General features: G+C 41.4%; 1 protein-coding gene across 9 annotated transcripts in view; it reads left to right on the top strand.

Annotated features, from left to right (window-relative positions):
* The window catches only part of SMARCA2 (SWI/SNF related BAF chromatin remodeling complex subunit ATPase 2), a 177,285-nt gene that overhangs the window by 31,807 nt on the left and 117,843 nt on the right, over window positions 1–27,635 (top strand). For all 9 annotated transcript variants that reach the window (XM_069576449.1, XM_069576455.1, XM_069576453.1 and 6 more), the window contains exons 6-10: window positions 9,318–9,444; window positions 11,359–11,532; window positions 12,548–12,721; window positions 15,482–15,652; window positions 25,098–25,151. In XM_069576449.1, coding sequence (XP_069432550.1) covers window positions 9,318–9,444; window positions 11,359–11,532; window positions 12,548–12,721; window positions 15,482–15,652; window positions 25,098–25,151 — 700 coding nt within the window. The remainder of the gene's footprint in view (window positions 1–9,317; window positions 9,445–11,358; window positions 11,533–12,547; window positions 12,722–15,481; window positions 15,653–25,097; window positions 25,152–27,635) is intronic.

Consider the following 27,635-nt stretch of genomic DNA (forward strand, 5'->3'; position numbering starts at 1 on the left):
TTCTCTAAAGGCCTTAGAGCCTCTGTCAGAACTACTCAACTCTACCATTATGGTGTGAACGCAGCCAGGCAATAATGGGGCTGGCTGTGTTCCTGTGAAATTTTATTTATGAGAACAGCTACGGACAGGGTTTGGCCCACAGACTGTAGTTCAGTTCAGTTTAGTCGCTCAGTTGTGTCCAACTCTGCAACCCCATGAATCACAGCACGCCAGGCCTCCCTGTCCTTCACCATCTCCCGGAGTTTACTCAAACTCACGTCCATCGAGTCGGTGATGCCACCCAGCCATCTCATCCTCTGTCGTCCCCTTCTCCTCCTGCCTTCAATCTTTCCCAGCATCAGAGTCTTTTCCAATGAGTCAACTCTTCGCATGAGGTGGCCAAAGTATTGGAGTTTCAGCTTCAGCATCAGTCCTTCCATTGAACACCCAGGACTGATCTCCTTTAGAATGGACTGGTTGGATCTCCTTGCAGTCCAAGGGACTCTCAAGAGTCTTCCCCAACACCACAGTTCAAAAGCATCAATTCTTCAGTGCTCAGCTTTCTTCACAGTCCAACTCTCACATCCATACATGACTACTGGAAAAACCATAGGACAGACCTTTGTTGGCAAAGTAATGTCTCTGCTTTTGAATATGCTATCTAGGTTGCTCATAACTTTCCTTACAAGGAGTAAGTATCTTTTAATTTCATGGCTGCAGTCACCATTTGCAGTGATTTTGGAACCCCCCAAAATAAAGTCTGACACTGTTTCCACTATTTCCCCATCTATTTCCCATGAAGTGATGGGACCAGATGCCATGATCTTCGTTTTCTGAATGTTGAACTTTAAGCCAACTTTTTCATTCTCCACTTTCACTTTCATCAAGAGGCTTTTTAGTTCCTCTTCACTTTGTGCCAAAAGGGTGGTGTCATCTGCATATCTGAGATTATTGATATTTCTCCTGGCAATCTTGCTTCCAGCTTGTGCTTCCTCCAGACCAGCATTTCTCATGATGTACTCTGCATACAAGTTAAATAAGCAAGGTGACAGTATACAGCCTTGACGTACTCCTTTTCCTATTTGGAACCAGTCTGTTGTTCCATGTCCAGTTCTATCTGTTGCTTCCTGACCTGCATATAGGTTTCTCAAGAGGCAGGTCAGGTGGTCTGGTATTCTCATTTCTTTCAGAATTTTCTACAGTTTATTGTGATCCACACAGTCAAAGGCTTTGGCATAGTCAGTAAACCAGAAATAGTTGTTTTTCTGGCACTCTCTTGCTTTTTACATGATCCAGTAGTTAGTAGATCCTAAATGGTTGATTTCAGTAAAAAAAAATGAGTCCAGGAAGAACTGAGTCAATATAAAATGAAGCTAAGATCATGGATTCGGGTGTACGTGTGTGTGAAAGTTACTCAGTCGTGTCCGGCTCTTTGCAACCCCATGGACTATATAGTTCATGGAGTTCTCCAGGCCAGAATCCTAGAGTAGGTAAGCCTTTCCCTTCTCCAGGGGATCTTCCCAACCCAGGGATCAAAGCCAGGTCTTCTGCATTGCCGGCGGATTCTTTACCAGCTGAGCCACCAGGGAAGCCTTGGTTTCGACAGTTAGCCAAAAAGTGTTCTCCGCCACTGAGTGTCTGTGTTGCCTTCCTCAAGGTACATCTGTTTTCTGTGACTCAGTTTCCCCTTATGTTAAAAGAAGGTATTATGCAATATCATCTTTTATAGGGAGAAGATAAAATTACACAAAGGCTTTCAATACATATTAGCTATTATTATTATTTCCCAAGTGTGATTTGACTTAAGACAATGAGGGGTTAAACATTATAGGGAATGTTAGGAAATAATGTCTGTGCTTTCGTGCTATGTTGCTTTAGTTATGTCCGACTATTTGCAACCCTGTGGACGGACTGTAGTCCGCCAGGGTCTTCTGTCCATGGGCATTCTCCAGGCAAGAATACTGGAGTGGGTTGCCATGCCCGCCCCCAGGGGATCTTCCTGACCCAGGCATCTAACAAGAGTCTCTTTCGTCTCCAGCATTGGCAGGCGGGGTCTGTACCGCTGGTGCCACCTGGAAGCCCAAACTAATGTCTTGTTGCTCAGTCACTCGTGTCCTGCTCTGCGAAACCCCATGGACTGCAGCACCCCAGGCTTCCCTGTCCTTCCTTCACCGTCTCCTGGAGCTGGCTCAGACTCATGTCCGTTGAGTCAGTGATGCCATCCAGCCATCTCGTGCTCTCTCGTCCCCTTCTCCTGCCTTCAGTCTTTCCCCACATCAGGGTCTTTCCTAATGAATAGGCTCTTCGAATCAAGTGGCCAAAGTATTGGGAGCTTCAGCTTCAGCATTAGTCCTTCTAATGAATATTCAAGATTGACTGGTTTGATCTCCTTGTAGTCCAAGGGACTCTCAAGAGTCTTATCCAATACCACAGTTCAAAAGCATCAATTCTTTGGCATTCAGCCTTCTTTATGGTCCAGCTCTCACATCCATACATGACTACTGGCAATACCATGACTTTGACTAGATGGACCTTTGTTGGCAAAGTAATGTCTCTGCTATTTAATATGCTGTCTAGATTTGCCATAGCTTTTCTTCCAAGGAGCAAGCGTCTTTTAATTTTGTGGCTACAGTCACCATCTGGGGTGATTTTGGAGCCCAGGAAAAAAAATAATGTCTAGGATCCCTTTAAAAACATTACCTTACTCTTTATTGTAAAACACATGACTACTTATCTATTATTATATTAAAATACTAATTTATCAGTTTTGAGAGTTACTCTGAAAGAAATCGCAGTAACTTGCCATTAAATGTGTATAGCTTTTTGGATAAAGAGTATAACTTTATTCTCACTGCTATTATTAATCCTCAATTAAGAGCTTTTATATTGCTGTTTCCAGCTTTTCATGTATCCCTAGAGAGCTAGATATTCATCATCAATTGATATTTCAGTGTTGATAGGCAGATTCTGTTGGGTGAGTAATTTCTGTGTGGTATAAAAGTCAAATATCAGCACTGTATACTCATTTGGGGCAGAAAAAATATTCATATTCAGTCCTTTCTTTATGTTGCTATTGAATAAAAAAGCCAAAAGCCATTTTAAAAGACAATAAATGGGATAGTGGGGTATAGTTTAAAATTCTGACTTCCTAAGTGCTAACATTTTTTCCCTACCTTGACCATACGGAGCTGCCAGTCCCTTTGTTGAATCGCATGAACCCCATATAACACAGACACTGTACCTAGAAATGCATCTGGGTTTTTTTTTCCTTCAGTTCAGTTCAGTTGCTCAGTCGTGTCCAGCTCTTTGTGACCCCCACGGACTGCAGCATGCCAGGCTTCCCTGTCCATCACCAACTCCTGGAGCTTGCTGAAACTCATGTCCATGGCATCAGTGATGCCATCCAACCATCTCATCCTCTGTCGTCCCCTTCTCCTCCTGCCTTCAATCTTTCCCACTATCAGGGTTTTTTCCAGTGAGTCAGTTCTTCACATCAGGTGGCCAAAGTATTGGAGCTTCAGTTTCAGCATCAGTCCTTCCAGTGAATATTCAGGACTGATTTCCTTCAGGATTGACTAGTTTGATCTTGCAGTCCAAAAGACTCTCAAGAGTCTTCTCCAACACCACAGTTCAAAAGCATTAATTCCTCATATTTTTTTCTTTCTTCAGCCTATATTATGAGGGGGGTGTGTGTGTGTGTGCTTACTGAGTCCTAAATTTTCTTTGTCATTTTTACCAGACCTGTATTTGCAGGGTTTTCTTGTAACAAGATCATTTTAACACTTTTCTGGGAAATGATCTTAATGGATGATCTCCCAAAGTACACGGTATTAATTATCACTGTTTAGCCTGTTCTAGTATGTGGAAAGGTTTTGTCCTCCATACCTGTATCAAGTTAAAAGCATGTGCCCATCAGTATCTTCTGAATTATAAGCATTGCAGAGGTGGTGGAATGGCTAATTGTCATGTTATTATTATTACTTGATAACATGTCTCCTCTTCTGTTAAGCTGCCTGGCTTTTGAAGTGACTGATCTGGCAACCCTGGGTTCAAAAAGCTGGTGGGTGTTTTGGCCTGAAATCTCCCATGGCTGTCTTGAGAAGCTAGGTTTATACTGGCAGAGTTTTGCAGGGGTATCTTTTATCTTCTTTAGTTACAGAGAAAGAGCTGACTTCTGCCTATATGAAGATAAATTATCCAATTGCAGAAATTAGTTAAATGTATTCCTTAAAAATGGTTAGATTAAGTCCCTTAGGCCCTTGTAAAAGACAGCTAAAACCCCGCTTTCCCCCTCTTTGAGAGAATGGCTTACTTATTACCCTTTAGCACTGATAGGAAGAGTCCAGTGTAACTCTCTCTTCTGATTGAGGATTTGAGCAAGGTCTTTTTTTTTTTAAGTCTCTTTTATAATTTTATAAACTTGGTTTGAGCAAAAATCATTTTTCAGAAATTCTTTAACCAGATGTTCATTTCTTTGTTGTAATATCACTTACCTTGTCTATGAAAAATGAAAGAAAATTGTAAGAATCTTTTTTTTTTTACTTTTAAGTCACTTGGCTGCTCTTCCTGTTCATCATGAAATCAGAATTTTGACAAAATTAACTTTGCTTTTTCAGTAATAGCACATGTAAGTTTCTGCATGTGAACACTCTGCCTCAGATCTGTATCAGCTCTTCAGTTAAAAACGCTTTGTTCTCATTTAAATTGGATCCTTTCTTTTAGACCGTCTTTTCCTTATGATGGAACTTTATTGCTTTTCTCTGTAGTGTCAGTACCTTTTTTTTTTTTTTTTTTGGTATTTTGGCATACTTTCTTTGCCCTTATCAATATACTTCACCTCCGTTCTTCCACCTAGAGTTAGAGAATTGATCAGAAGTGCTCCAGGAATTATAATGTTAGCATGTAAATTCTACAGATGTTACATGAGAAAGAAATATATTTCACACTGAAAGGGATTTATTTGAGAAGAGTATCTTTGAATGATGTGAGCCCTCTTTGGTATCAAGTCAGAATTTAGTATGAAAACAGCATACTAGTCCCTCGGCTTCGGGAAGCCAGCCTAGTGTTTTTTGTACTGCCCTGGCCTCCATTACAACCCTGAAAATTCCTTCTCAAAAATTACCAAGAGCCGCTTCATCAGCAGAGTTACCAAAAGTCAGTCTCCCTCTCTCTTTCTTTTAAAAAGTGTCACTCAGCTCCTGGAAGGAACAAAATGTACCAGTGTCATTTTCTGTTCAAATAACTCTCCTACAGGAATCATAAACTTCTCCTCTGGACCTGAACAAATATCTGTCGCCTTTAATGGAACTCTTTTTCTTGCCAGAACAGTAACCCCTCTTGATTTACTGTTCAATCTGTATGAAAAACCTGAGTGACCTAATTCTGCTTCAATTTTCTGTACCTGTGAGGACACTAAATGAGTGTCCTGCAGTTATGCAGTATTACATCTGTTGTTGTTTCGGGAAGTTTAGAATCCTGAATCTCTTTATCGGACTACCTGCTGAATTCCATTGATGGGAAGATGAAATTGTCTGGAGAGGAGCATTATTTAAAATGAAGATTTCTATTAACAGCCACCACCACACAAAGATAAAATTCTCTATGTAAAAGAAGCCCCTCCTGTCCCTTCGCTTCTCCCTCTCCCCACGTGCTGAATTGGATGCATATAATTGTATGTCAGAATCTACCTTTCCTCTTCTCCTATAGTTTTCGCTCTGTACTTCTTGCCTCCCTTCCATAAAAGAAAGAGTCTTTTGTCCTGGAGGATCTGAGATTCACTGACAAATTACTAGGTCCTTTGCAGAAGGCCATCATTTCAGGGGCTTCCCTTCCCAGCTCCCCACCGACTCCTGCTTCCAGGTGACCCCATGCTCCACCTACCCAACTCCCCACCTTCTCACCTCCCTGCTTCTCCTCTCCACTCTGCAACTTCCACCCTCCTGGTCCAGTGTGATTTAATCTCTACACAGTCAGGCCAGTTGTCCTAAGATTATTAATTTAGCCCTAGTTCCACAGTCATTTAGACGATTAAGGAAAAAGCACCCATTCCTCTAATACAGCACTTGACCCACTTTGTCAAGGAGAGTAAAACACAAAGCCAAGGGATAGTTTGAATTCTGGGTTATTCAGATGAAAGAGGACTGCAATAAATATAGAACCAAAGAAGCAGAATAACCGTACCATTGGCCTTTATCTCACCCCGCTACAGTATTTAAATTTCCCTTAGTATGGCCTTAACTCTATACAGTTAGAATTCTTTCAGTTTCCTTTTTTCCCCTTTAAATTATATATTTGAAAAAACTCTGTAATAGATTTTTCTCTTAATATCTTAATTGTTAAGATGCATCACCTGTTGCTGGATTTGGGAATTTGGGGCCATGTGCATATTTAAGAAATTGAATTGGATAAAGGAAGTAGATGTTTGTTTCATATAGAGAAAAGTTAAAAACCATGATTAGAATCCCATGAGTATCAATAGTAAAAGGAATGTGGAAGAAGGTTGGGAGAGTTTGAACAATTTGATCGAAAGTAAATTGATGAATGTTTATTGTTACTGTTTGAACCTAATACGTTTTTAGTCTGTTGCATGGTAAAACCATTTACAAGTACTATTGTTTATGTTGGTATGCATTGTTGAAATAACATGATAACTAGTAACATGTGATGATAATAAATCATTCAGTAAATCAGAATAACACACATATATACCCAATAAAAGAGGAATCTATCATAATGTTATTTTCATGAGAGTGTTCATTGTTCAGTCATGTCAGACTCTTTGTAACCTGTGGACTGAAGCCCACGAGGCTGGCTCCTCTGTCCATGGAGTTCTTCAGGCAAAAATACTGGAGTGAGTAGCCATTCCCTTCTCCACAGGATCTTCTAGACCCAAGGATCGAACCTGGGTTTGCTTCATTGCAGGCAGATTCTTTACTGTCTGAGCAACCAAGTGAGGTCAGTAAAAAAATGACACATTTCCTTTATCATTATTTTTAAAGGTTTGAGAAACGTATTTTTTTTTTTCTTTGTCAAAGCAGACAGCTGTAATTTTTGTTAAAAAAAAAAAAAAAAAAGGCCCTCATTTTGATACCTGGGCTTCCCAGGTGGCACTAGTGGTAAAGAAGCCACCTTCCAATGCAGGAGATGCAGGTTCCATCCCTGGGTTGGGAAGATCCCCTGGAGGAGGGCATGACAGCCCACTCCAGTATTGCTGCCTGGAGAATCCCCATGGGCAGAGGAGCCTGGTGGGCTACAGTCCATACAGTTGCAAAGAGTTGGACATGACTGAAGTGACTTAGCACACACACACACACGTACGCATTCTGATACTTGGGCTATATGAACTAATAAGATATTTTGCAGTGTCCAAGACACAGAAGGTTTTCTTTTTTCGTATCAATATATGGCATCATAAAGGTTGATAAAAGCATGAAACTAATTTTAAACAGAATGTTTAGTTATCAACTTCTGTAGTTGAGTTCCATGAGAGTTTGCAGTAGAAAGTGTACTTTGATTATCTGTGGTGTTGTTGCAGGGGTGCTAGTATAAAGCCAGTGAGGATTTTCATCTTGGCTCTCTCCTTTACTGGCTCTGTGAAGTCCAGATGTTTCTTAGTATCTCTGAACTTCAGTTTTCTCAGTAACATAGTGCTGTTATAGACTTACCTTGTAGATGTATATGTGTGTGTGGGGGAGAGAGAGAGAAAATTAAATTGTGCTTTAAATACACCTGCAATGCAGGAGACTCGGGTTCAGTTCCTGGGTTGGGAAGATCTGCTGGAGAAGAGATAGGCTACCCACTCCAGTATTCCTGTGTTTCCCTTGTGGCTCAGCTGGTAAAGAATCTGCTTGCAGTGCGGGAGACCTGGGTTGGGAAAATTCCCTGAAGAACAGAAAGGCTACCCAATCCAGTATTCTGGCCTGGAGAATTCCAAGGACTGTATAGTCCATGGGGTCACAAAGAGTCAGACCCAACTGAGCAACTTTCATTTTCACTTTAAATGCACCTTAGTGCAGTTACTGTTAGTTTAGTTTAACTTACTACCATTTGCTGTTCTTTCTTTGTCAAAATCTATTCCAAGACAGTTTTGCCTCCAAATTTGAGGGAAGGTGATTCAAGGAGATCCAACCAGTCCATCCTAAAGGAGATCAGTCCTGGATATTCATTGGAAGGACTGATGCGAAAGCTGAAACTCCAGTACTTTGGCCACCTCATGCGAAGAGTTGACTCACTGGAAAAGACCCTGATGCTGGGAGGGACTAGGGGCAGGAGGAGAAGGGGATGACAGAGGATGAGATGGCTGGATGGCATCACCGACTTGATGGACATGAGTTTGAGTGAACACCGGGAGATGGTGAAGGACAGGGAGGCCTGGCGTGCTGTGATTCATGGGGTTGCAGAGTCGGACACGACTGAGTGACTGAACTAAACTGAACTGATTCTAAAAATAGATTTAAATAGCAGGTCATTATTTGTAAGCATAGGACCCAGGTGAACTCTAAAACCAGTTTCTGTGACTTATACTAACAGTATCGCAAATAAATTAAGTGGGATGTCTTTTCTGTTCTGCCTCTATTATGAAGAAGTACCTACAGTTCTGTTCTTTTTTTTTTTTTTTTTAATGATGGCTGGACTGAAATTGCTTGACTGTCCTTTTCTAGAAACTCTTAGTTTTCACATGCTGTTTACTATTTACTGCCACCCCAAACCAGATTTTTTTTTTATGTCTGATTTGCCTTTTCTTGTCTTTTCTCAAGCAAGCATTGCTCACAGAGGAAATGGTTGTGGTTGGCAAGGCTCTTTCTCTCTCTCTGAAAGTTTTGGGTTGGCTGATTTCTGTGGCCTCAGCACCTAAAACTGTTCTCGTTTACTCAGCGTGAATGCCTGTCATCATCAGCATCTTGGAAGGGAGGGCCAGTGGCCCCACTGCCTCAGGACAGAGCTAGAAGTCGGAAAGAGAACTCTGTTGTCTCAGCTCTGTGCTCTGGCTGGGAGCAAGTCAGGTTTTCCCCGGCTGTCACTCTCTCTCTCTCTTCAGAGGGAGCCGTGGGACTTTGACTTTGCTCCTATGTGTACCCCAAGCCTTCCTTCCTGGCTGTTAGAGACAGGTTGTGAAGAAGGCCAGAAGTGTTAAGTAATATAGCACCTGTGTGCATTAGTGCAAAGGGAGCCTTTCTCTGCTTAACATCAGATAATCTGTTTGGGTGTCAGAAATTTGCCATCAGTATCTGCAAGGTGTTCTGCCATGAACGTAAACCTGAGACTGTTGTCTCTCAGTTAAGACAAGGCTATAACATTTATTTTCCCCTCCCCCTCCCCCATTTTATCGTCTCCTTTAGACTTCAGGCTCGCATAGCCCATAGGATACAGGAGCTGGAAAATCTGCCTGGCTCTTTGCCACCAGACTTACGAACCAAAGCAACCGTGGAACTGAAAGCACTTCGGTTACTCAATTTCCAACGTCAGGTAATAACTTTTCCCCAGCGCATCTGAGGTACAGGAAATGAATGTAATTGTTCCAGAGTGTGAACTGTGCGTTTCCTTAAGTCTGTTCAATATTGTTAAAAAGATATAAATTTAGTGAAAGAGTGTATCTTTCTGACCAGCAGCACAGAACTGAAAAGTAATGAAGATGAACTGCTTATTATTCTATTTTTCCTCTTCTGTACATCAGAGACATTTTTTTCTCTCCCATATTATGGTTTCCAAAGTCTGACTTATGGCATTTTGTTACTGTAGATGAAACCTTGAGAACAGATGGAGCAGCTCATGTTTGTCTTTATGATTTCAAAGGAAAACAGGAAGGTGATAGATCAGAGCTTCTTTGTAAAGAGAAATATAAAACCCTTAGCTCTGACTGTGCAAATTATTTTAACAAATATGAAAGGCCCTTAACTAAATTAGTAGCTCATTGTTTATACAAATACATAAAACTGTGTTTTGTAACTGCAGATTATTCATCAACACCTACTTTTGCAGCATCTGATCACGTCAGACCCCAGCACTGACTCATCAGTGATTTTGTAGTTATTGTTCTTGCTATGGTCTTAGTAGTCACTGATTAATAAAGGCAAGCATAGCGATCTATTTTACAATTGCTAAATCTGTAGGAGACTAGGGGGATGAAGTAGAGCTAATGTTCACTTTGGCAAGTTTTGCCTTGGTCCCCTAATTGTCACACAGCCTCATTTAGCCAAAGGGGAAAAGGAATGCTTCCTGGCCAGTCAGATGGGCTTGTTTGGGGAAGGACTCAGGCATGCAAAATGAATTATTAACGAGCAAAAGTAGTTTGGAAGGATTGAATTGCATGACTTGGTCTGTTGGAGGATGTGAATAAAATGCCATGGCCAACTGTCTTGCTGTTATCATGTGAACCTGGAAATACGTTTGCCTTGTTGGTTATAATATCACAAGAGGGCATCATGGTGGCTGGCGGCTACTTGGCTGTAGGTGTGTGAGTAGATTAGAGCTTAATAAAAAAAAACAAAAACTGTGCATTCCATTTGTTTGTTTCTTGTAGGTAACTTTATAAGCCATTTAATACAATTTTATTAAATGACTATCAATCAACTATAATTTCAGGAATAAGATTACATTCAAATTAGCTTTGCTATGCTGGATTCTGATTGGTTTCTGATTTTTGCTTCATTTTATTGAAAAACCTGTTATCTATGGAGTTTTCCAATGATATTAACTGTAATGGATGCTGATTTCAGATTCAATCAAATTATTATTTCAATGCATGTTTCCAGCCCTCACTTTCTACCACCATGTAACATATGATATGAATGAGGTGTTATATTTATGATAATCTGAAAGAAGTCCATGATATAGTAAAAATAAATAAATAAATACCTTTCAAACATCATTGTTAGGAGTGAGAGGAAGCCAAAACTAGTATTTCCCATTTTTATGTGAGACAGTGAATTAACATTGTTTGGTATCTACAGCTACTTCATATGAACAGGAAGCAGTTCTATTCTTTTTGCCCAGTGTCATCAACGTTAATCTTTAAACACAAAGAGAATGTTAGCATGGCACTTAAAATGAAGTAAAAAAAAATTTTAAAGCTTATTAACTAATTAATATCATTAAAATAATTAGAATGAATTGATTTGTTTAAAAACCTAGACATTCTCTACTTATTTACTGTAGACAGTGCTGTACTTGGCTTCTTATCTGAAATTTTTGGAAAGGAAACTTTGAGCGTCTCTGAACATACCCTATACCCTTGGCGTGATGTAGGCCTTGTGTTTATAGTAGGCCAGCTGTGATGGAGAAACTCGGGGAGTCCCTTTTCGGCTCCACCAAACCGAGGGCAGGGGGACAGGGGTCTGGCCTCCGTCAGGGGAGATGTTCTAACCACTCCCCTCCCGACAGCTGCGGCAGGAGGTGGTGGCCTGCATGCGACGGGACACGACCCTGGAGACGGCCCTCAACTCCAAAGCCTACAAGCGGAGCAAGCGCCAGACCCTGAGGGAAGCCCGCATGACGGAGAAGCTGGAGAAGCAGCAGAAGATTGAGCAGGAGCGGAAGCGAAGGCAGAAGCACCAGGTACTCGGGCCCCACCACGCGACGGGCCGAGTCAGAGCCCCTGGGAGATGGGCCCCTGCGGGCGGTGGGGACATCACAGAGGGGATCCCGGGCGGTCCAGCCACACCGTCTCATAGATGAGACAACAGGCCCAGCAGAGAGGTGACCTCCCCGAGGACACGGGAACAGTCAGTACAGGATGAGGGGCGAGGGCAGTGCTCTCGGAATTCCAATCGAGTGTCATAGTCATAACCCCATGGGATGCTGCCGAGGAGGTGGGTGCAGGAAGGTTTCCTAGGACACAATCCTAGGGGAGAGGGAGCTTGGAAAGAAGAGGGCAAGCATTTATTTTTATAACAAATATAAATATAGTATCCTGGGCTTTTCAAGGGCCCAGTTGGAGGTTTCACAAGGGTAGATATTTTAAAACATTCCTTTCCAGAGATTTGGAAATATTTTGATGTAGGATTTGATTCTCTTGTCATAATCCTATAAATTTTGTTTTTCTGAGCTTAATTTAGTGCCTTGCTTGATTTTGTTTTGCAAAGTGTTGGACTTTAGTGTAAATAAGGTTATGTGTTTCCCCTTCTTTAAGAACTGGATACAAATGATGTGTGGCCATTTTAGCTTCCTATAAAACTCATTTTGGGTGACAATTTAAGCACTACTTTCATAACGTGATTCAGCTGTTTGTCCTCTCAGTAGAATACCTGTTTCCTTGGGGTTTATTCGAGAGTGATTTGCTTTAAATTTCATCATCACCATCTTGTAGGTCCCTCTCAATCTCTGATCTTTTCATTTTCATGTGACCACACCCTCAGGACCTGGGAGGCTTCTTTTCTACAGGCTGGCACTCTCTCCCACCACCCCGTAGCCCACACCTCAGCTGTGGAGACACACCAGCGCACCCATCCCAAATAGGTTCTAGTCCCCCATTGCTGTTCAGGACACACTGCAAGTTTTCTTGGACTGGGTGGAAACTTTCACTGGGAACTGGATGTTCAGCCTTCTCTTCTCCCTGCTGTGGATCCTTTAGGAATACCTGAACAGTATTTTGCAACATGCAAAAGACTTTAAGGAGTATCATCGGTCTGTGGCTGGCAAGATCCAGAAGCTTTCCAAAGCAGTGGCCACCTGGCACGCCAACACCGAAAGGGAGCAGAAGAAAGAGACAGAGCGGATTGAGAAGGAGAGAATGCGGAGGCTGATGGTAAGGACCCTGCCTACGGGAATTCAGGAAAATGCTTTGCTTGCAGCCATCTGCACTGAGAATGTTAAACATGCCGTGGTAGAAGGAGAACGTAAAAGCTGTTTATCAAATATACTAATCCATTCCTTTGAACTTCACAGGGATAAGGTAAAAACACTTTCTTTTCCCTAGACAACACGATGCCAGTAGTCAAGGGCTACCACTGATGAGTACAGTGTTTCCATGTCCTAGGGTGGCCCTGGCACTGCCAGGCAGATGGTAGCTTCTCATGTGAAGACAGGCTCTCTGTTTCTTAGGAGTTTTGATAACCAGACCTGGAAGGATGGAAGTGGCAGTTCTTTTTAAGGTAGTGCCTCCTTTCTCTTATTCTCTCCTTTTCTCCCATTGCCAAAAGCAGAAAGCCCTGGATATTTCACTGTGATTTCTGCCAAATCTTTAAGATGATCACCCTACCATACAATTATTCCTTGGTATCCACAGATTGGTCCCAGGACCCCACCAGATACCAAAATCCGTGATGCTCAAGTGTCTTACATGAAATGGCATAGGACAGTGAGCCTTCTGCATCTGGATGCAGAAACCACAGATATGGAGGGCCTAAGTTAAATTGTTTCATGGAATAGAAAAAGAAGAAAACTCCTAAAATCGTCTTCTAAAGCAAGTGTAATATCAATACTAAAGCACTGTGAAAAATTCCAGTGAGAAGAAAAAGACTAACATTAATGAAAAAATCTTGAATGATATATTAGCAAAGAAAATGCAGCATGGTATTTAAAAAGTGGTTTAAAAAATAGTGCTTCTTTGAGACTAATGACACAAGTTGTTTTGAATGAATATCTCATTAAGTTGTGTCTTGGAATCTAGGAAGATTTTTTTTTTTTTGAAGTCTCTGATGCTTATGCTGCTTATCTTTTTTTTTTTTTTTTTTAATGGTGGAAATGTTTCTTTAACAGTTTAAAAAGTGATTTTTCAGTTAATTTTGAAATACTGCTTTTTTGTTACAGCTGTGTTATTCTGGAATGCTGTTCATGGGTCATTCCATTTCTACCGTTACTTTTTAATGGATATATAAACACAGAAGGAATTGGTTTATATCTTAGGCCTACATATTTGCTTTTATTGGCCACTTATTTTTGGAATCAAATCTCAGAGCGCACCATGGATTTTGGAAAAGTGTGTGTGATGTATATTGATAGGAGACCTGCATATTCTTTGTGGGATGTAATGCCTGAGTATTGGATGAAGATAAAATCATTAGCGTCAACCTGTAATTACGTCCCTGAAAAATTCCAAGTGACACTGTCTTCCTGGCTGGTATTATAGTTTGCATTTTTTGGTCATTAATTTTCCTTTGGATTTCAGAGAGTAAACAACATATTTTAAAATGCTCTGTGTCCAGGTACTGCTAAATCTTGTCATCTTCTCCTGCCTCCCGCTCCTGTTTTGGACGGGAGGGGACTGTCTCAGAGATTGCTAACTAGCTGGGGAGACCATTTTATAGTCATCTGAGCAGTAAGCAATCAAATTTGTCTGATTCAACTGAAGTGAGACTATATTAGAACTTCAGTAACAGATTGGTTTGACACTAATGATTAGGCATTTGCAAATCATTAATTTTTGCAATTAAATGATGGAATATACAGATAACAGAGAAACTGAAGTTTTTTTTTTTATCACTCTTTCTTCAAGTGAGATCAACCATAACCAAAAGCAATTAGAGTTATAATAGCATTCGAGGTTCATGTTCATCCACGGGGCAGACAGCAGCCAGGAGGAGTGATGAAGCTGCTGTCGCTCCGGCAAGTGCTGGAGGGACACCCTTGGACTGAAAACCCAAGCTCCTCTATAATGGAGCTGCCTTCTAAAGATTTTGCCGTGTGTTACTTTTATCCTGCATCACGTGAAGAAAATATTTTGGAGATGTCCTTTTCTTGGAAGGTATAAAAAAGATTTCTTTTGAAACAACCCAGAGTCCATCAGAGTTTTTATTCCATTTAACCTCATAAGTTGCTTAATGGGAAGTACTGTGTCTGTTTTATGGCTCAGCACTCTCAGGCTTCAGGTGCTAAATGACTTGTCTCCAGTCACCTGGGCACACCATGCAGTGCTGATCTGGGACCAAAATCCCCACAACTTGACCTTTGCTATCAACCACAGTGTCTGTCATGCTTTGAAGTATCAGAAATTATTTGTTCAAAACCTATTCAGTTCTTTGCCTCTGGAAGCACTTATGGAAATACTTACGAATGAAAAGCTATTATGGAATTTGCTTCAGGACCATTCAGTTCAGAATTACAGGGCAGAGGTGGGGGAAGGGCAGCAGTGAAACGAGGCATCACGTCATCACGAGTTAATTGTGTTGGTTGCTGTTGGTTATATGAGCGAGTTTACTACTTTGTCTCTGCTTTTGATTATGTTTGACAGTTTCCAACACAAAGTTAAGGGTAAGCTTCAGACGGTGAATCATCAAATTGTTAACACTGTTTGTGCAGTTTAAATAAAGAAGCATGGAAAGTTGGCTCGAAGTGCTTGATCACAGCACACAAATTGTGTAGTTACATGTGTTGATCTGGCCCTGAACCCCCGTTCTTGGGATGTAGTCATCAGTCCCCACCAGGGTTCTCGGACTCGGGAGGCTGGAATCATTCAGTTTGCTGCACGCACCACCAAAGTTCAGACCGTCAGGGGAAGGATGTGTGGGAAAAGGTGTTGTCCACAAACTTTTATTATGTTCTCGTCACACTCTTCTTTCCTTAATAGGCTGAAGATGAAGAGGGCTATAGAAAACTGATCGATCAAAAGAAAGACAGGCGTTTAGCATACCTCTTGCAGCAAACTGATGAGTATGTGGCCAACCTGACTAACCTGGTTTGGGAGCACAAGCAAGCCCAGGCGGCCAAAGAGAAGAAGAAGAGGAGGAGGAAGAAGAAGGTGAGTACGCGGATGCCTGTGGCTGAGCTGGCGATGTGTGTTGGGGACCAGTTTTAGGCCTGTCTTGCCCTGTAATGAGTACTTCTTAGCTACCCTAATGGAAGACTTAGATGATTTTACTGTAAACACTGCTGACATAAATGGGTTGATGAGGCATATTAGACAACATATTGGAGATGGACAGAATGTATATTCAATTCCTATTTCCACTGTTTGACACAATATTAAAAAACTAAGTACACACAGTCGATAGGAAAGGGAAAAACGTGGCCCAAAGAAGGGTTTACTCAAGTGCAATGCGTAGGCCGGGGACTGCTGAGTTAAGAAACTGGAATGAAAAATGAAAACCAAAATGCCTTGTTCAGATTGAAAGGAGCTAGAGGAAGATGTAAGAGAGAGCTTTGAGATACTTTTAGTAACATATTTCAGCCTGTTTGGACAGACAGCTGTTGCCAGGATTGTTCATTCAGTTCAGCTGCCCTAGTGTGACAGTAAGGTAAATGTGCAGGTCGGAGTTTTAGGTCATTACAGGAAACAGTAGTCTTATGTAAAATAATCTGAATTATCATGAGAAGTGAGGGTAAGATGTACAATCTCTGTTCTGCAGATCGTATCTCTTACTTCAAGGGTAACCTGCTTCCGTGTAGACCTGTGAATATATTAGATCCTCTTTGAAGCTTAGGTAGTCTGGTAATATAGTTCTTGGTGGCTATTCTATTTTCATGGTCAGTCCTGATGGGTCTGGGTACAGACATGAGCAGGAAGGCTTTAAAATTGTGAAGATTGAGGACTGGCAGCATTTAATCATTTTTTTCTCTGCACGGAATAATGGAACAAAATGTTTTTCGAAAAATAATTAATTTCATGGCTCCTGACTTCTTATACCTGTTTCATAATTAAGGAGGAGGAATAAATGATTGAGAAGGTGCCTTCTGCACCTGATTTCTTTGGTATAAGATAGCTCCCCTTATTGTGAAGGTGAACGAGGGGTGAGTCAGGGTTTGCATTTCGACATTTCCTTGGTGAGAAATACCAAATTTTCTTGTCAAGGTCGCATTATAGACTTTGCAAAATTCCAGCTCCCAATTTCTAACTTAAAGTTGACACATGGCAAACAGATACAATTCTGTAATATTCTGTAGGTGCGTGCTAAGTCACTTCAGTCGTGTTCAACTCCTTGCAACCCTATGGACTGTAGCCCACCAGGCTCCTCTGTCCATGGGATTCTCCAGGCAAGACTACTGGAGTGGGTTGCCCTGCCCGCCTCCAGGGATCTTCCCAACCAAGGGACGGAACCAGTGTCTCTATGTCTCCTGCAATTGGCAGGCAGGTTCTTTACCACTAGCATTACCTGGGAAGCCTGTATTCCATAGGTGGACCCATGAAATAGAAGTTTTAGTTTTTCCTAATTGGAGAAGACTCTTGAGAGTCCCTTGGACTGCAAGGAGATCCAACCAGTCCATTCTGAAGGAGATCAACCCTGGGATTTCTTTGGAAGGAATGATCCTAAAGCTGAAGCTCCAGTACTTTGGCCACCTCATGCAAAGAGTTGACTCATTGGAAAAGACTCTGATGCTGGGGGGGATTGGGGGCAGGAGGAGAAGGGGACGACCAAGAATGAGATGGCTGGATGGCATCACGGACTCGATGGACGTGAGTCTGAGTGAACTCCGGGAGATGGTGATGGACAGGGAGGCCTGGCGTGCTGCGATTCATGGGGTCGCAAAGAGTCGGACACGACTGAGCAACTGAACTGAACTGAACTGAATCCTAAAGTTTATTCTGTGGAGTCTGTAACAAAAAGGTCACTGTTAGTGTTTTTAACATCACAGTTCATATTCTGTTTGTGATTAAAAGCTAATGACTCAAATTTGAGCTTCTGGCTTTTAGTGAATGGATTGTTGCCATAGTATTGAGGGCTTCCCAGGTGGCTCAGTTGTAAAGAATCTACCTGCCAATGCAGAAGATGTGGTTCAGTTCCTGGGTCGGGAAGATCCCCTGGAGAAGGAAATGGCAACCCACTCAAATATTCTTGCCTGGGAAATCCCATGGACAGAGGAGCCTGGTGGGCTACAGTCCATGGGGTTGCAGAAGAGTTGGACACGACTTAGCAACTAAATAGCAAACAGTCACAGTATTGGATTGCTATATCGTCATAGGCAAAGAAAGAGAGATAATTGAGTAGTAATGATCATGCTTTTGTTTCTGTGTTAATCTTTACAGAGCAGGAACCTGTTGGTATTTTTCATGGTGCTTGCAGCTCTGCATCATCTATGGATTGACTCTCTACTTCCAAACTCTTGCTTTCAGATTTGCTAATAGCACTTATTTTTTCTATTCCATGCAGTTGCTCAGCAAATATTAACTGAACTCTTACTGTGATCTAGGCAGCGTGCTAGATTCTGAGGGAGAGAGTAAAGGGGTGAGGAAAATTTCTCCTGCCCTCCTAATTAAACCAAAGAAGGAGACAGAAAGACATTAATTAAACTATGCACCTCAATATATAAGTATAACCTGTAACAAATGCTGTGAAGGAAGGCAGGGAGCCAGACTACAACCTCATTTCTTGGCAAACGAGTCATAGGTACCCCAAGTGACTCCGGTCTACCTGGTGTCTCTCTCTGGGCATCTTCCGTTGCTGAGCTCACATGATGAAATGTGCAGAATTGTTACTTTATTATCAGCCCTTCCCCTCTTGCCTGGCATGCTGTCAGGATGCCTCGCATCTGAGCACTCCCTACCCTCAGCAGGATCAAGATCAGGCTCAATTTCCTTCCCAGCCATCTTGTTGGGAGACACTGGATAAAGGACAACAAGACACTGGGCTCCTTTCTAGTCCTTTCTGAAAACTGTCTCACAGGGTCTTAAGACTTAGTTCAAAGTGAGTCACCCAATTTCAGATGTACCTTCATTCAAGTGCAAAGAAAATGGATGCTTTCAAAAGCTGATTATTTGACACTTTGGATTATCTGGAGTTCCTCTCCCCTCCATTAGAGTGAATGATTGAGAGTTGTTTGTTCCAGCTTCTCTGTTGGGGAGGGAGGCTGCATGGGGATCTTTAATTCTATGCTATCCCTTTCCCCATTTCCCGTAGAAGTAATATCACGCTGCACCTATCTGCAGGGTTATTTTTTCCCCCTTATTAAGTAAGGCATCCCTAAATCTTTGTTTTGAAACTAGCTTCTTTACCCAGTGAACTAATAGCACTGAACTACTGGCAACACTTGTAGGATAAGATATAGGCCATTCCAAGAACTATGCCATCAAAGATGAGTATGATGGACCTTGTAATTTAATTGGAAAGGGACGACTTTGTTACTTTTCGTCATTTTTTACCCCAGTGTAACGGAGAAGGCCTTTCTTTCTTGGGGAGTTGATTCTGGTTACTTGGTATTAGTGAATAATCAAGTGGGTTTCCTTTAACCTCACATGATCTTGCTTAATTTTTCTCTTCTCATCAATAGAGCCACTTCCATGAAGTATACATTTATAAGTCATTCTGAAACTTCTCTCTCTCAACCTGTCTTCCATTAATGCTCTTGAAGTGGAAGAAAAAGAAGGAAACTCGGTGCATCTACTTGAATGTTAGAGGAGGAATCATTTTTCAAGTATTGAAATAACTAATTCTGTGACACCAGCGCCTGCAGTGGGACAGCATGAACACAGTGCTCATGTGTGCTGACTGTGCCCTTGGAGCCTACTTCCTCTGCTGTGAGGGTTCTTGCCCCTCTACTGGAGGGACCCAAGGTTGAAATGGGGGTGTGTACAAATAGGAGTGAACATGCTCACTTATGACTTGGATCACTATCTAAATCACATGAATACACTGTCTTTTAAATTCAAAACTGCATCAGAAAGCATAGAATACTAATTATTCTTGTTCCCTTGTAGGATATTTCATTAAGAGATCTATAACCCAACTCTTTAGTGTCTTAATCTGTTAGAAGGTGATAGGAACAGTACCTACAGCCTGCATTTGTTCTAAGGATTACATAGGTTATATGCATGCGTGCGCACTCAATTGTGTCTCATTCTGCGACTCCATAGACTATAGCCCGCTAGGCTCCTCTGTCCAAGGAATTTTCCAGGTAAGAATACTGGAGTGGGTTGCTATCTATTTCCTCGTCCAAGGGATCTTCCCGACACAGGGATGAGACCTGAGTCTCTTGTGTCTCCTGCTCTGGCTTGCGGATTCTTTACTACTGAGCCACCTGGGAAGCCCAAGTTTATCTAAAGCACCTTAAATGCTCCCAGGGACATAGTCAGCTAAGTCACTTCAGTCGTGTCCGACTCTGTGCGACCCCAGAGGCGGCAGCCCACCAGGCTCCCCTGTCCCTGGGACTCTCCAGGCAAGAACACTAGCTGCTACTGCTGCTGCTAAGTCACTTCAGTCGTGTCCGACTCTGTGCGACCCCAGAGGTGGCAGCCCACCAGGCTCCCCTGTCCCTGGGACTCTCCAGGCAAGAACACTAGCTGCTACTGCTGCTGCTAAGTCACTTCAGTTGTGTCCGACTCTGTACAACCCCAGAGACGGCAGCCCACCAGGCTTCCCTGTCCCTGGGATTCTCCAGGCAAGAACACTGGAGTGGGTTGCTATTTCCTTCTCCAGGGACATAGTAAGTGCTCAGTAAATATTGGTTATCAAGAAGTTCTGTAGTATAAATGCAGGATAGTGGGTGTCCAAATATGGTTATAGGTTTCTCTGAAAATGAAATCTTCTTTTTCCACTTATTGCATATTCTCTGTGATGTTGAGAGAATAAATGGCCACCATTTTTTTCTAGGTGAAGCTCAGTTAGCTATTACTAAGTCGGGTGTCTTTTGGGACAATGACAGGCCCCTTGGCTGTTGTGGCCTGCAGTGGGAAATAAGGATGTCTTATTTTGGGCAGACTCTGCTTGCCTTACCTCCCCAGCTCCTACAAAGAGAATTTCCTAATTATTTGGCCTCTGCTCTCTGATGGTTCCTGGTAATAATGAGGCATTTCTTACATAGACTTAAGGTATGTTTTTCCTTGGGCTGTGGTCAGGAGCCCCATGGCAGCCTCCTGCCCCAGAATCTAGTGCTAAGTCTGGTCACTTCAGAGGTTCAGCTTCCCCAGCTGTTGACTTCAGGCCAGAATTAAAGTATTTAACTCCCTCTTCCCAAATCTTTCACTGGGGTGTACACCAGCACAACTATACCCTTGGTGTTTATTGTGACATTTCTTGGAAACTCATGATACTAATGGGAACATACTCAGAGAATCCATGGGGGAGCACTGTGCCCAGTCTCTTTTTCATTGTGGCCTTTGGTTTTCTTTCTTTCCCTCTCATCAAACAGTATTATATACACTGTTATATGTGAATCTCAGATCTGTGACGTTTTGAAGGGGGAACCTTTCTGACACTAGTGTATTGATCAATATAGAGATGAAAACTGTGTTTTTCTTTTAGATATCAAACAATTAAAAAACCTCTTGGTATAATGATGAAAACAGCATCAGATGAAAAGCTATAATCTTATTGAGACATTTTATATTCAATTTATTCTCCAGTCCTTCTCAGTTCTTTTATCTCTTTTCCCCAGAGACTATTAGTTTATTGCAGTTTTCCTCCACAAGGAGATTTCTGTAGGTGAAAGAAATAGAAAATTCTAAGGCAGTTTTGGGCATTTGAGTATAGTGTGTTGTAAAGATAGATGAATGCAATGACACAATTTATTAGATTTATTTGATAAGTTTAGTGTCAAAATGGGTGAAACCAGAAGTTTGGATCAAAGTCTTGCTCAACTGGATTGACCAGTTACTTGAGTCAAAATGTTGGAGCTGGTTTTCCTTGCAAAGGCACCACCTAAGTCATGTGCAATTGCTTGTTAACTTGATATTCTTGGGTATTTTTTATTGCCTGTTCACCTGTCTTAATGGTCACAGGTCCTCTTAAGTGACAGTAAAAAATAACCAAGTGGTTCCTGACAATCTCAGGTTTCCCTCAGAGCAGAATGAGTTTTGAAGACGCCAGCACATTTGAATGATATTTCGGTATATTGTAACAACACCTGCTGGGGGATAAACTGTGTTCACTGTATAATATAGTTTGTAAGATATTTGATATAAAACTGTTTCTTTACAAAGCAAGGCTGTTTGTGGCATGTGTTCTGGTAATCTGCATAAAATACCCATTGAAGCCCGTTTTCTTTTCTTTGAATATTTATTCGCTTATTTAGCCAGACTGGGGTCTTAGTTGCGGCTTGTGGAATCCTTAGTTGCGGCATGTGGGATCCTTAGTTGCGGCATGTGGGATCTAGTTCCCTGACCCGGGATCAAACCCATGCCCCCTGCATTGGGCACACCAAGTCTTAGCCACTGGACCATCAGGGAATCCCGAAGCCCATTTTCTTGGGTTCAGCTTCCTCAGGGTTTTCATGTTTGAGGTTTCCTTTCTCTCCTTAGTCACTGATTATGTTATACAGCCTAGGAAGATAGGTACCTGAGTACAAAGCTTTGTTCACGCACATTCCTAAAGAGAGTGTTTGAATTCACATTGGCCTTGGAAATGGGGAAGCCCAGTTGTCTTTCATACGTTCCACCCTCTACCCATGAGGGTAGTTAGTTATCAACTTTTTGCAGGTTGGAAGAAGGCAGTACAAAGTTCCTTTAGCCCTGATTAGTGGCTGAACTGAAGTGGGTTTTGTTTTTGTTTTAATCAGCGGAGATAAGCTGAGGTGTCAGCCAGTAGTTCTGATAGGGTGCATTTAGTCCTGTTCTGCAGACTCTCTGATACAGAACTTCCTCAGGCAGCCGCATCAGAGTGTTTCACCAGGGGCTCGGAGTCTGTCCAGAGTTAGCTCCAGTGGTAGCAGCAGTCACAGTCTGTTTGGAGTTGACCATGAACAAAAGAAAAAAAAGGGATTTTTTGGTATTTTTTGAGGGGAGGGGAGTAGAAGGTTCAGCGCTAGTCTGATGTGAGAATGTGGATTTATGAAAGTATACCCACCAGAGATTCTCCCCAAACTGAAGAAATTTAAAGCATGGTGGGAGAACTTGACATCTCCTGCCATAGAGCAGACTGCCATCTGGCTTCCACCTTGTATAATAGCGCAGTCGAACTGGGCACACAGGGGAAGTATCAGAGAGCGCCGGTTCAGTGAGGGAACTGTGTGTACATTCTTAGCTTTTTTATGACTTGCAAACGTATTGACACCTAATTACAATGGTGGTAATTCACTGAGCGTATGCTAAGTGGAAAGCTTTGTTCTTGGTGTTTTCATTCATTCCTTCATTCACTGTATTTATTTAGTGTCCTGAGTGCCAGAACCCCTTGTAAGGTATGGAAATGCATGTGTGAACAAAACAGACAGAAATCCCTGACTTCGTAATCTTAGGAAGCAATTTTCAGACGGTGCTGTGTCTTATATAGACATAAATAACCCTCAGACTATCATTGATTCTTTTACATTGTGAAAAATGACACTTGCAATGTATATTACATGTAACCTTGGATTATTTGTATTCATAATGGTGATCCGGTCCTGCAGCAGCCCAGTCAGGTGGGAACTGCTACTTTCTCAGAGGAGGGAACCAAGATTCAAGAGATTTGCTCAAGATGACATGGCTAAGTACTCGTGCACTTAGTGACAGAGCTGGGATTCAAACGCAGTTCATCTAATTCCAGGACCAAGTTTCCTAAGTCTAATATTACCTTGCCTCTCAGATTTGATACTAGATGGAAATTTAAAAATTAGTTTAGAGGATTTTAAGTAATAGAAAGTGCTGCTGATGAGGCAGTTTTTAGATAACACCCTATCTGGTTGATAGCATATTCATAGAAGAGTGTTCTTCATAATAGTTTTGACTCTGTTATTTATGATCCTTCAGACTTTTTAATGTGTTATTCATTGAAACGGTGATCCATTTCCACTAGCTAGATGCTGGAAATTGGCTTATTCATTGTCTCATTTGATATTCTTTGTTTGCCAAATTTGTAGCTAATTTCTGATTTGTATGGAGAGAATGGTGGGATTAATTGACTTTCTGCAATTAATTGAAAAAGTCATCTGAATATAGTGCCTGAGAAATCCAAAGATGGACTTTTCAGGGGAGCTGGTAGCAGGGACGGTTCCTTCTCTGGCCTGTCTGCCATTGTTCTCTGAATCCGTAGCCCAGACGTAGGGCCCAGTGCTTTTCCATGATGGTCATTCCTTTTGAGCTTGGAAATATTCTCACTTTGGGGTTGCAGAAATGCAAAAATCAAATTTTGGGGAAATCATAGCCAAAAGGAGCATTTCATTTGGTAGAAAGTGCTGCATTTTTTACGCGTTGTGCTTTGGCGTACATGTATATGTGTATGTTTTATAAGAAAATTATAAAAGAAATTTCAGACATTTATGGGAACTGCCGTTCTTCAGTACAAAGACTGGATTTTCAACCCTAGACATTTTCTGTAAAAGCTGTTTTGTCAAGAGACAATTGAGTTATTTTCACAGGAAGCAAAAAATGTATTACACAATCAATGCCTTAAGTAAACAAAGTGGAGTTAATATTGATTCTGTATCATTATGTATATTTTTAATTAACTAAAGGGCCCAGGGGAGGAAAGCTCATTTTCTTAAATGTCTTGATAAAGGAAATGACTGGAGTTGGTTCCTTTTCTCCTCATTGCACTACACAGAATAACTTTAAAATAAGGCTTCTGTGAAGGTGGTGTTAAAGATTTCACTTGGCAAAGAGGTTGTTATAAATGTAAGAAATTTCAGACTATGTTGTGTTTATTGCAGATGAGGCTCTATCAGGTATGTACAAAATGTGACATAATGCTAGCTTTTCATTTAAGCTGTCTTTGAGGCACATTGAGGTTAATGGGCTAAGATACTGGAATATTTAAGAAATGGAGGATGACAGAATTTTCCATGAGACCACAGAATCTGCACCAAATCTCCCCATATACCCACTGAGGAAATGCTATTATGAAAGCCAATTAGGTAGAATGAAAAGCATTCAGAGAATGCACAGGGTTTTGAATGATTTTGTGTTTTTATAACCCAAGAGTGATTCAGAGTTCATTCTTGAGGGGACATTTTTTTAGAAAACTTGCTAAGGGAATGAGCAAGTTGAACTGATTCAGGATGTGTCTTCCTAGTGCCAAATACAACCACATTTCAGATTGTGACTTCCGTCCTAATGCTGCCACATCTTAAGCTCTTTGCATCCTAGAAGACACAGTCCACCCCTCTCTAATGGGCCAACCCTGAGTCACATCTAGCTTCAGTCACTCCCTGCAAGTTGCCAATAAAATACATACTCTGTCTCGGAGAGTGACGAGAAACACACATAAAAGGCATTAATTCTTAAGCTCTGTTGGATGGGGACAAGTAGTCATGAAATGCTGTTATGTGCCACTGAGTTGCCACGAGGTCCTTCCTGCACCCACCTTCTGGGATCATACCTAACATTTGACATTGTTTTGCAGAAGGCTGAAGAGAATGCAGAAGGAGGAGAGTCTGCTCTGGGACCAGATGGAGAGGTAAGGGATTTTGTACCCATTTTCACTGTGCTCTGCTGAATGATGCCCTGCTATTCTCTGTGTATACTAATTGTGTTTTTCACTCCGCTATTCATTTTTTAAGTAAAAAGAGTAGTCCATTAGCATAGTAGACAATTAAAATAGCATAAAAGGAATACACTAAACAGTAATCTTCCATCTCAGACTGCCAATCAACTGATATTAAGTTTCTTGTATACCATTCCAGAAATTTTCTGTGCGCATATAAGCATGTGTTTATGAATATACAGAATGTGGAAAAATCTTAAGTGATTCTATAATTACATTTTCCCTGTCAATGATGCAGAAGCATAAAATATGACCCAGTTTCTTTCATTTACTTTGAAATTTCATAACTTCATAAGCCAAACAATTTATGTATTTGGTAGCCTATTTTTTTTTAAATTTTCTGTAACCTTACCCTATAGCTTCTATTCATAGGTTCATCAGTATATTTATAAATTTTATTTCTGTTATTTCTGATATTCTCCTGCATCACCAGAATACAGTGATTGATTTATTGGATTTTTTTTTTCTCTGAAAACTCAAGAGTTCTGTGCCAGTGATTCATATGAGCAGGTGTCCCCCAGAGTGGGATGGGAAGGGTATTTGTTTCAAACTGCCTTCTCCTCTCACAGATTCTGACAAATCTGCCTGGAAGACTGGGGTGGGTGGAGGGTTGCCTCTTTCCTTTCCAGAATTACCGTTCACATGAGTCATATTATGAATGTGAACAGCCCAGTGGCAGGTAGAAGGTTGAAACCACTATTCTATGCAGAAACCTCTTGAACAATAAATGTTACTTAACCGCTATAATTCATCACAAGGAAAGAAAAGATTGGATAAAAGTCTAATGTGTGAGAAACACTCAGTGGGCTATTATAGGGGAAGAATATTGTATATTGGGGCACTTAGGAACAACTCTAATTTGTAAAAGCCCAGCCTTACCAAAGCATGCCTCACATGGGTCTGTAATTAACAAGCACACAGGGAGAGATTTTAAGGTGTTAGTGTGGTAGCTCTCTTATATTATCCCCCGGGAAAATTAGCTCATACACCTTTTTTTTTTTTTTTAAATCATGGCACATGATATGTTCTGTTTGCTATAGTGGGCAGTCTTCATCTTACCTAGTTTGTTTTGAAATAATGTTCTGATTACACTCTGCTGTGTTCACTCAGTGTTTCTGCCAAAGTTCTAATTTCAGCTGTAGTGATTCTCAGTTTTCTCTGAGGTATGACACAAACAGTAAAACAAGCTGTGGTATCATAGGTCAAGATAATGGAATAGGATTCTTCCGAGGGAAATGGTAGCATTTCCTACATAAGTTACGGTGTGTCCTACATGAACGTATAGATGACCTTCTACATTAATGAGGAAGAAGCATTGTCTTGAAATGCAGAGTAACAGTGTTCACAACCATTGCTTCAGCACACATAAAAGGAGAGAAACTCTGGAGTAAGCCTTCTCTCTTTACTTTTTCAGGTTATTTTTGTGGATAATTGCTAATATGTTGTTTCTTACTCTGACAGTGCTTTGTCGAGGGAGAAGGGGGAAAGAACCAGTTTTGAGGTGGAGGGGGAACATGGTCATTTCCTGTGGTATATAGAAGATAAACTACAGTACACGGTTTTTCCATTTTAACTCTAAGTAACCATTTAGAAACAACTTTTCGGAATTAATGAATTGCCTAAATGTTTGAATTTTACCACTTTTAAGGAAATAGAAAACTTGAATTACTCACAGATCAAGCGTTTCCAAACAGACATCTCGCCTGGGGGCCTGCTCCTAGATGTGCAGTCACCCTGTAACCAGTAGCATTCGTTTGCATAGGATTACTCCAGTTTTAGACCTTTTTAAACAACTTGTTCTCTGAAGTAGGTTAAACACAGCCTCTGCAATTTCACTTATTCTCTTAATTTTCTGAGCAAACTATTTTTCATTCAGAGTCCAGTGACGCATTTCAGCTCAAACTTGGTGGATCTGCCAGATTTGCGATGAGCAGAGCCTTTTGCTTTATTGCAGGTCCCCATGGTTGGGCTAGGTACCTTATGGTTTGGTTTTGGATAAAATGACATTGTTTCTGCAGAAGCCACACTGGCCATTAAGAGATGACACAAGTGACAATACCTCTTTCTTTTTTCCATGATTCTCTCTGAAACCATGAGTTTGTAGTCGTCTTTATCTGGGGGAAGTATCCTGAATATTCGTTGGAAGCACTGAGGCTGAACCTGCAGCTCCAATACTTTGGCCACCTGATGCGAAGAGCTACTCATTGGAGGAAACCCTGATGCTGGGATAGACTGAGGGCTTGAGGAGAAAGGGGAAACAGAGGATGACATGGTTGGATGGCATCATCAACATAATAGACATGAGTCTGAGTGTACTCTGGGAGACAGTGAAGGACAGGGAAGCCTGGCGTGCTGCAGTCCATGGGGTCCTTAAGAGTCGAACGTGACTTAGTGACT

The sequence above is a fragment of the Ovis canadensis genome, chromosome 2, assembly GCF_042477335.2.
Source record: "Ovis canadensis isolate MfBH-ARS-UI-01 breed Bighorn chromosome 2, ARS-UI_OviCan_v2, whole genome shotgun sequence".
Lineage (NCBI taxonomy): Eukaryota > Metazoa > Chordata > Mammalia > Artiodactyla > Bovidae > Ovis > Ovis canadensis.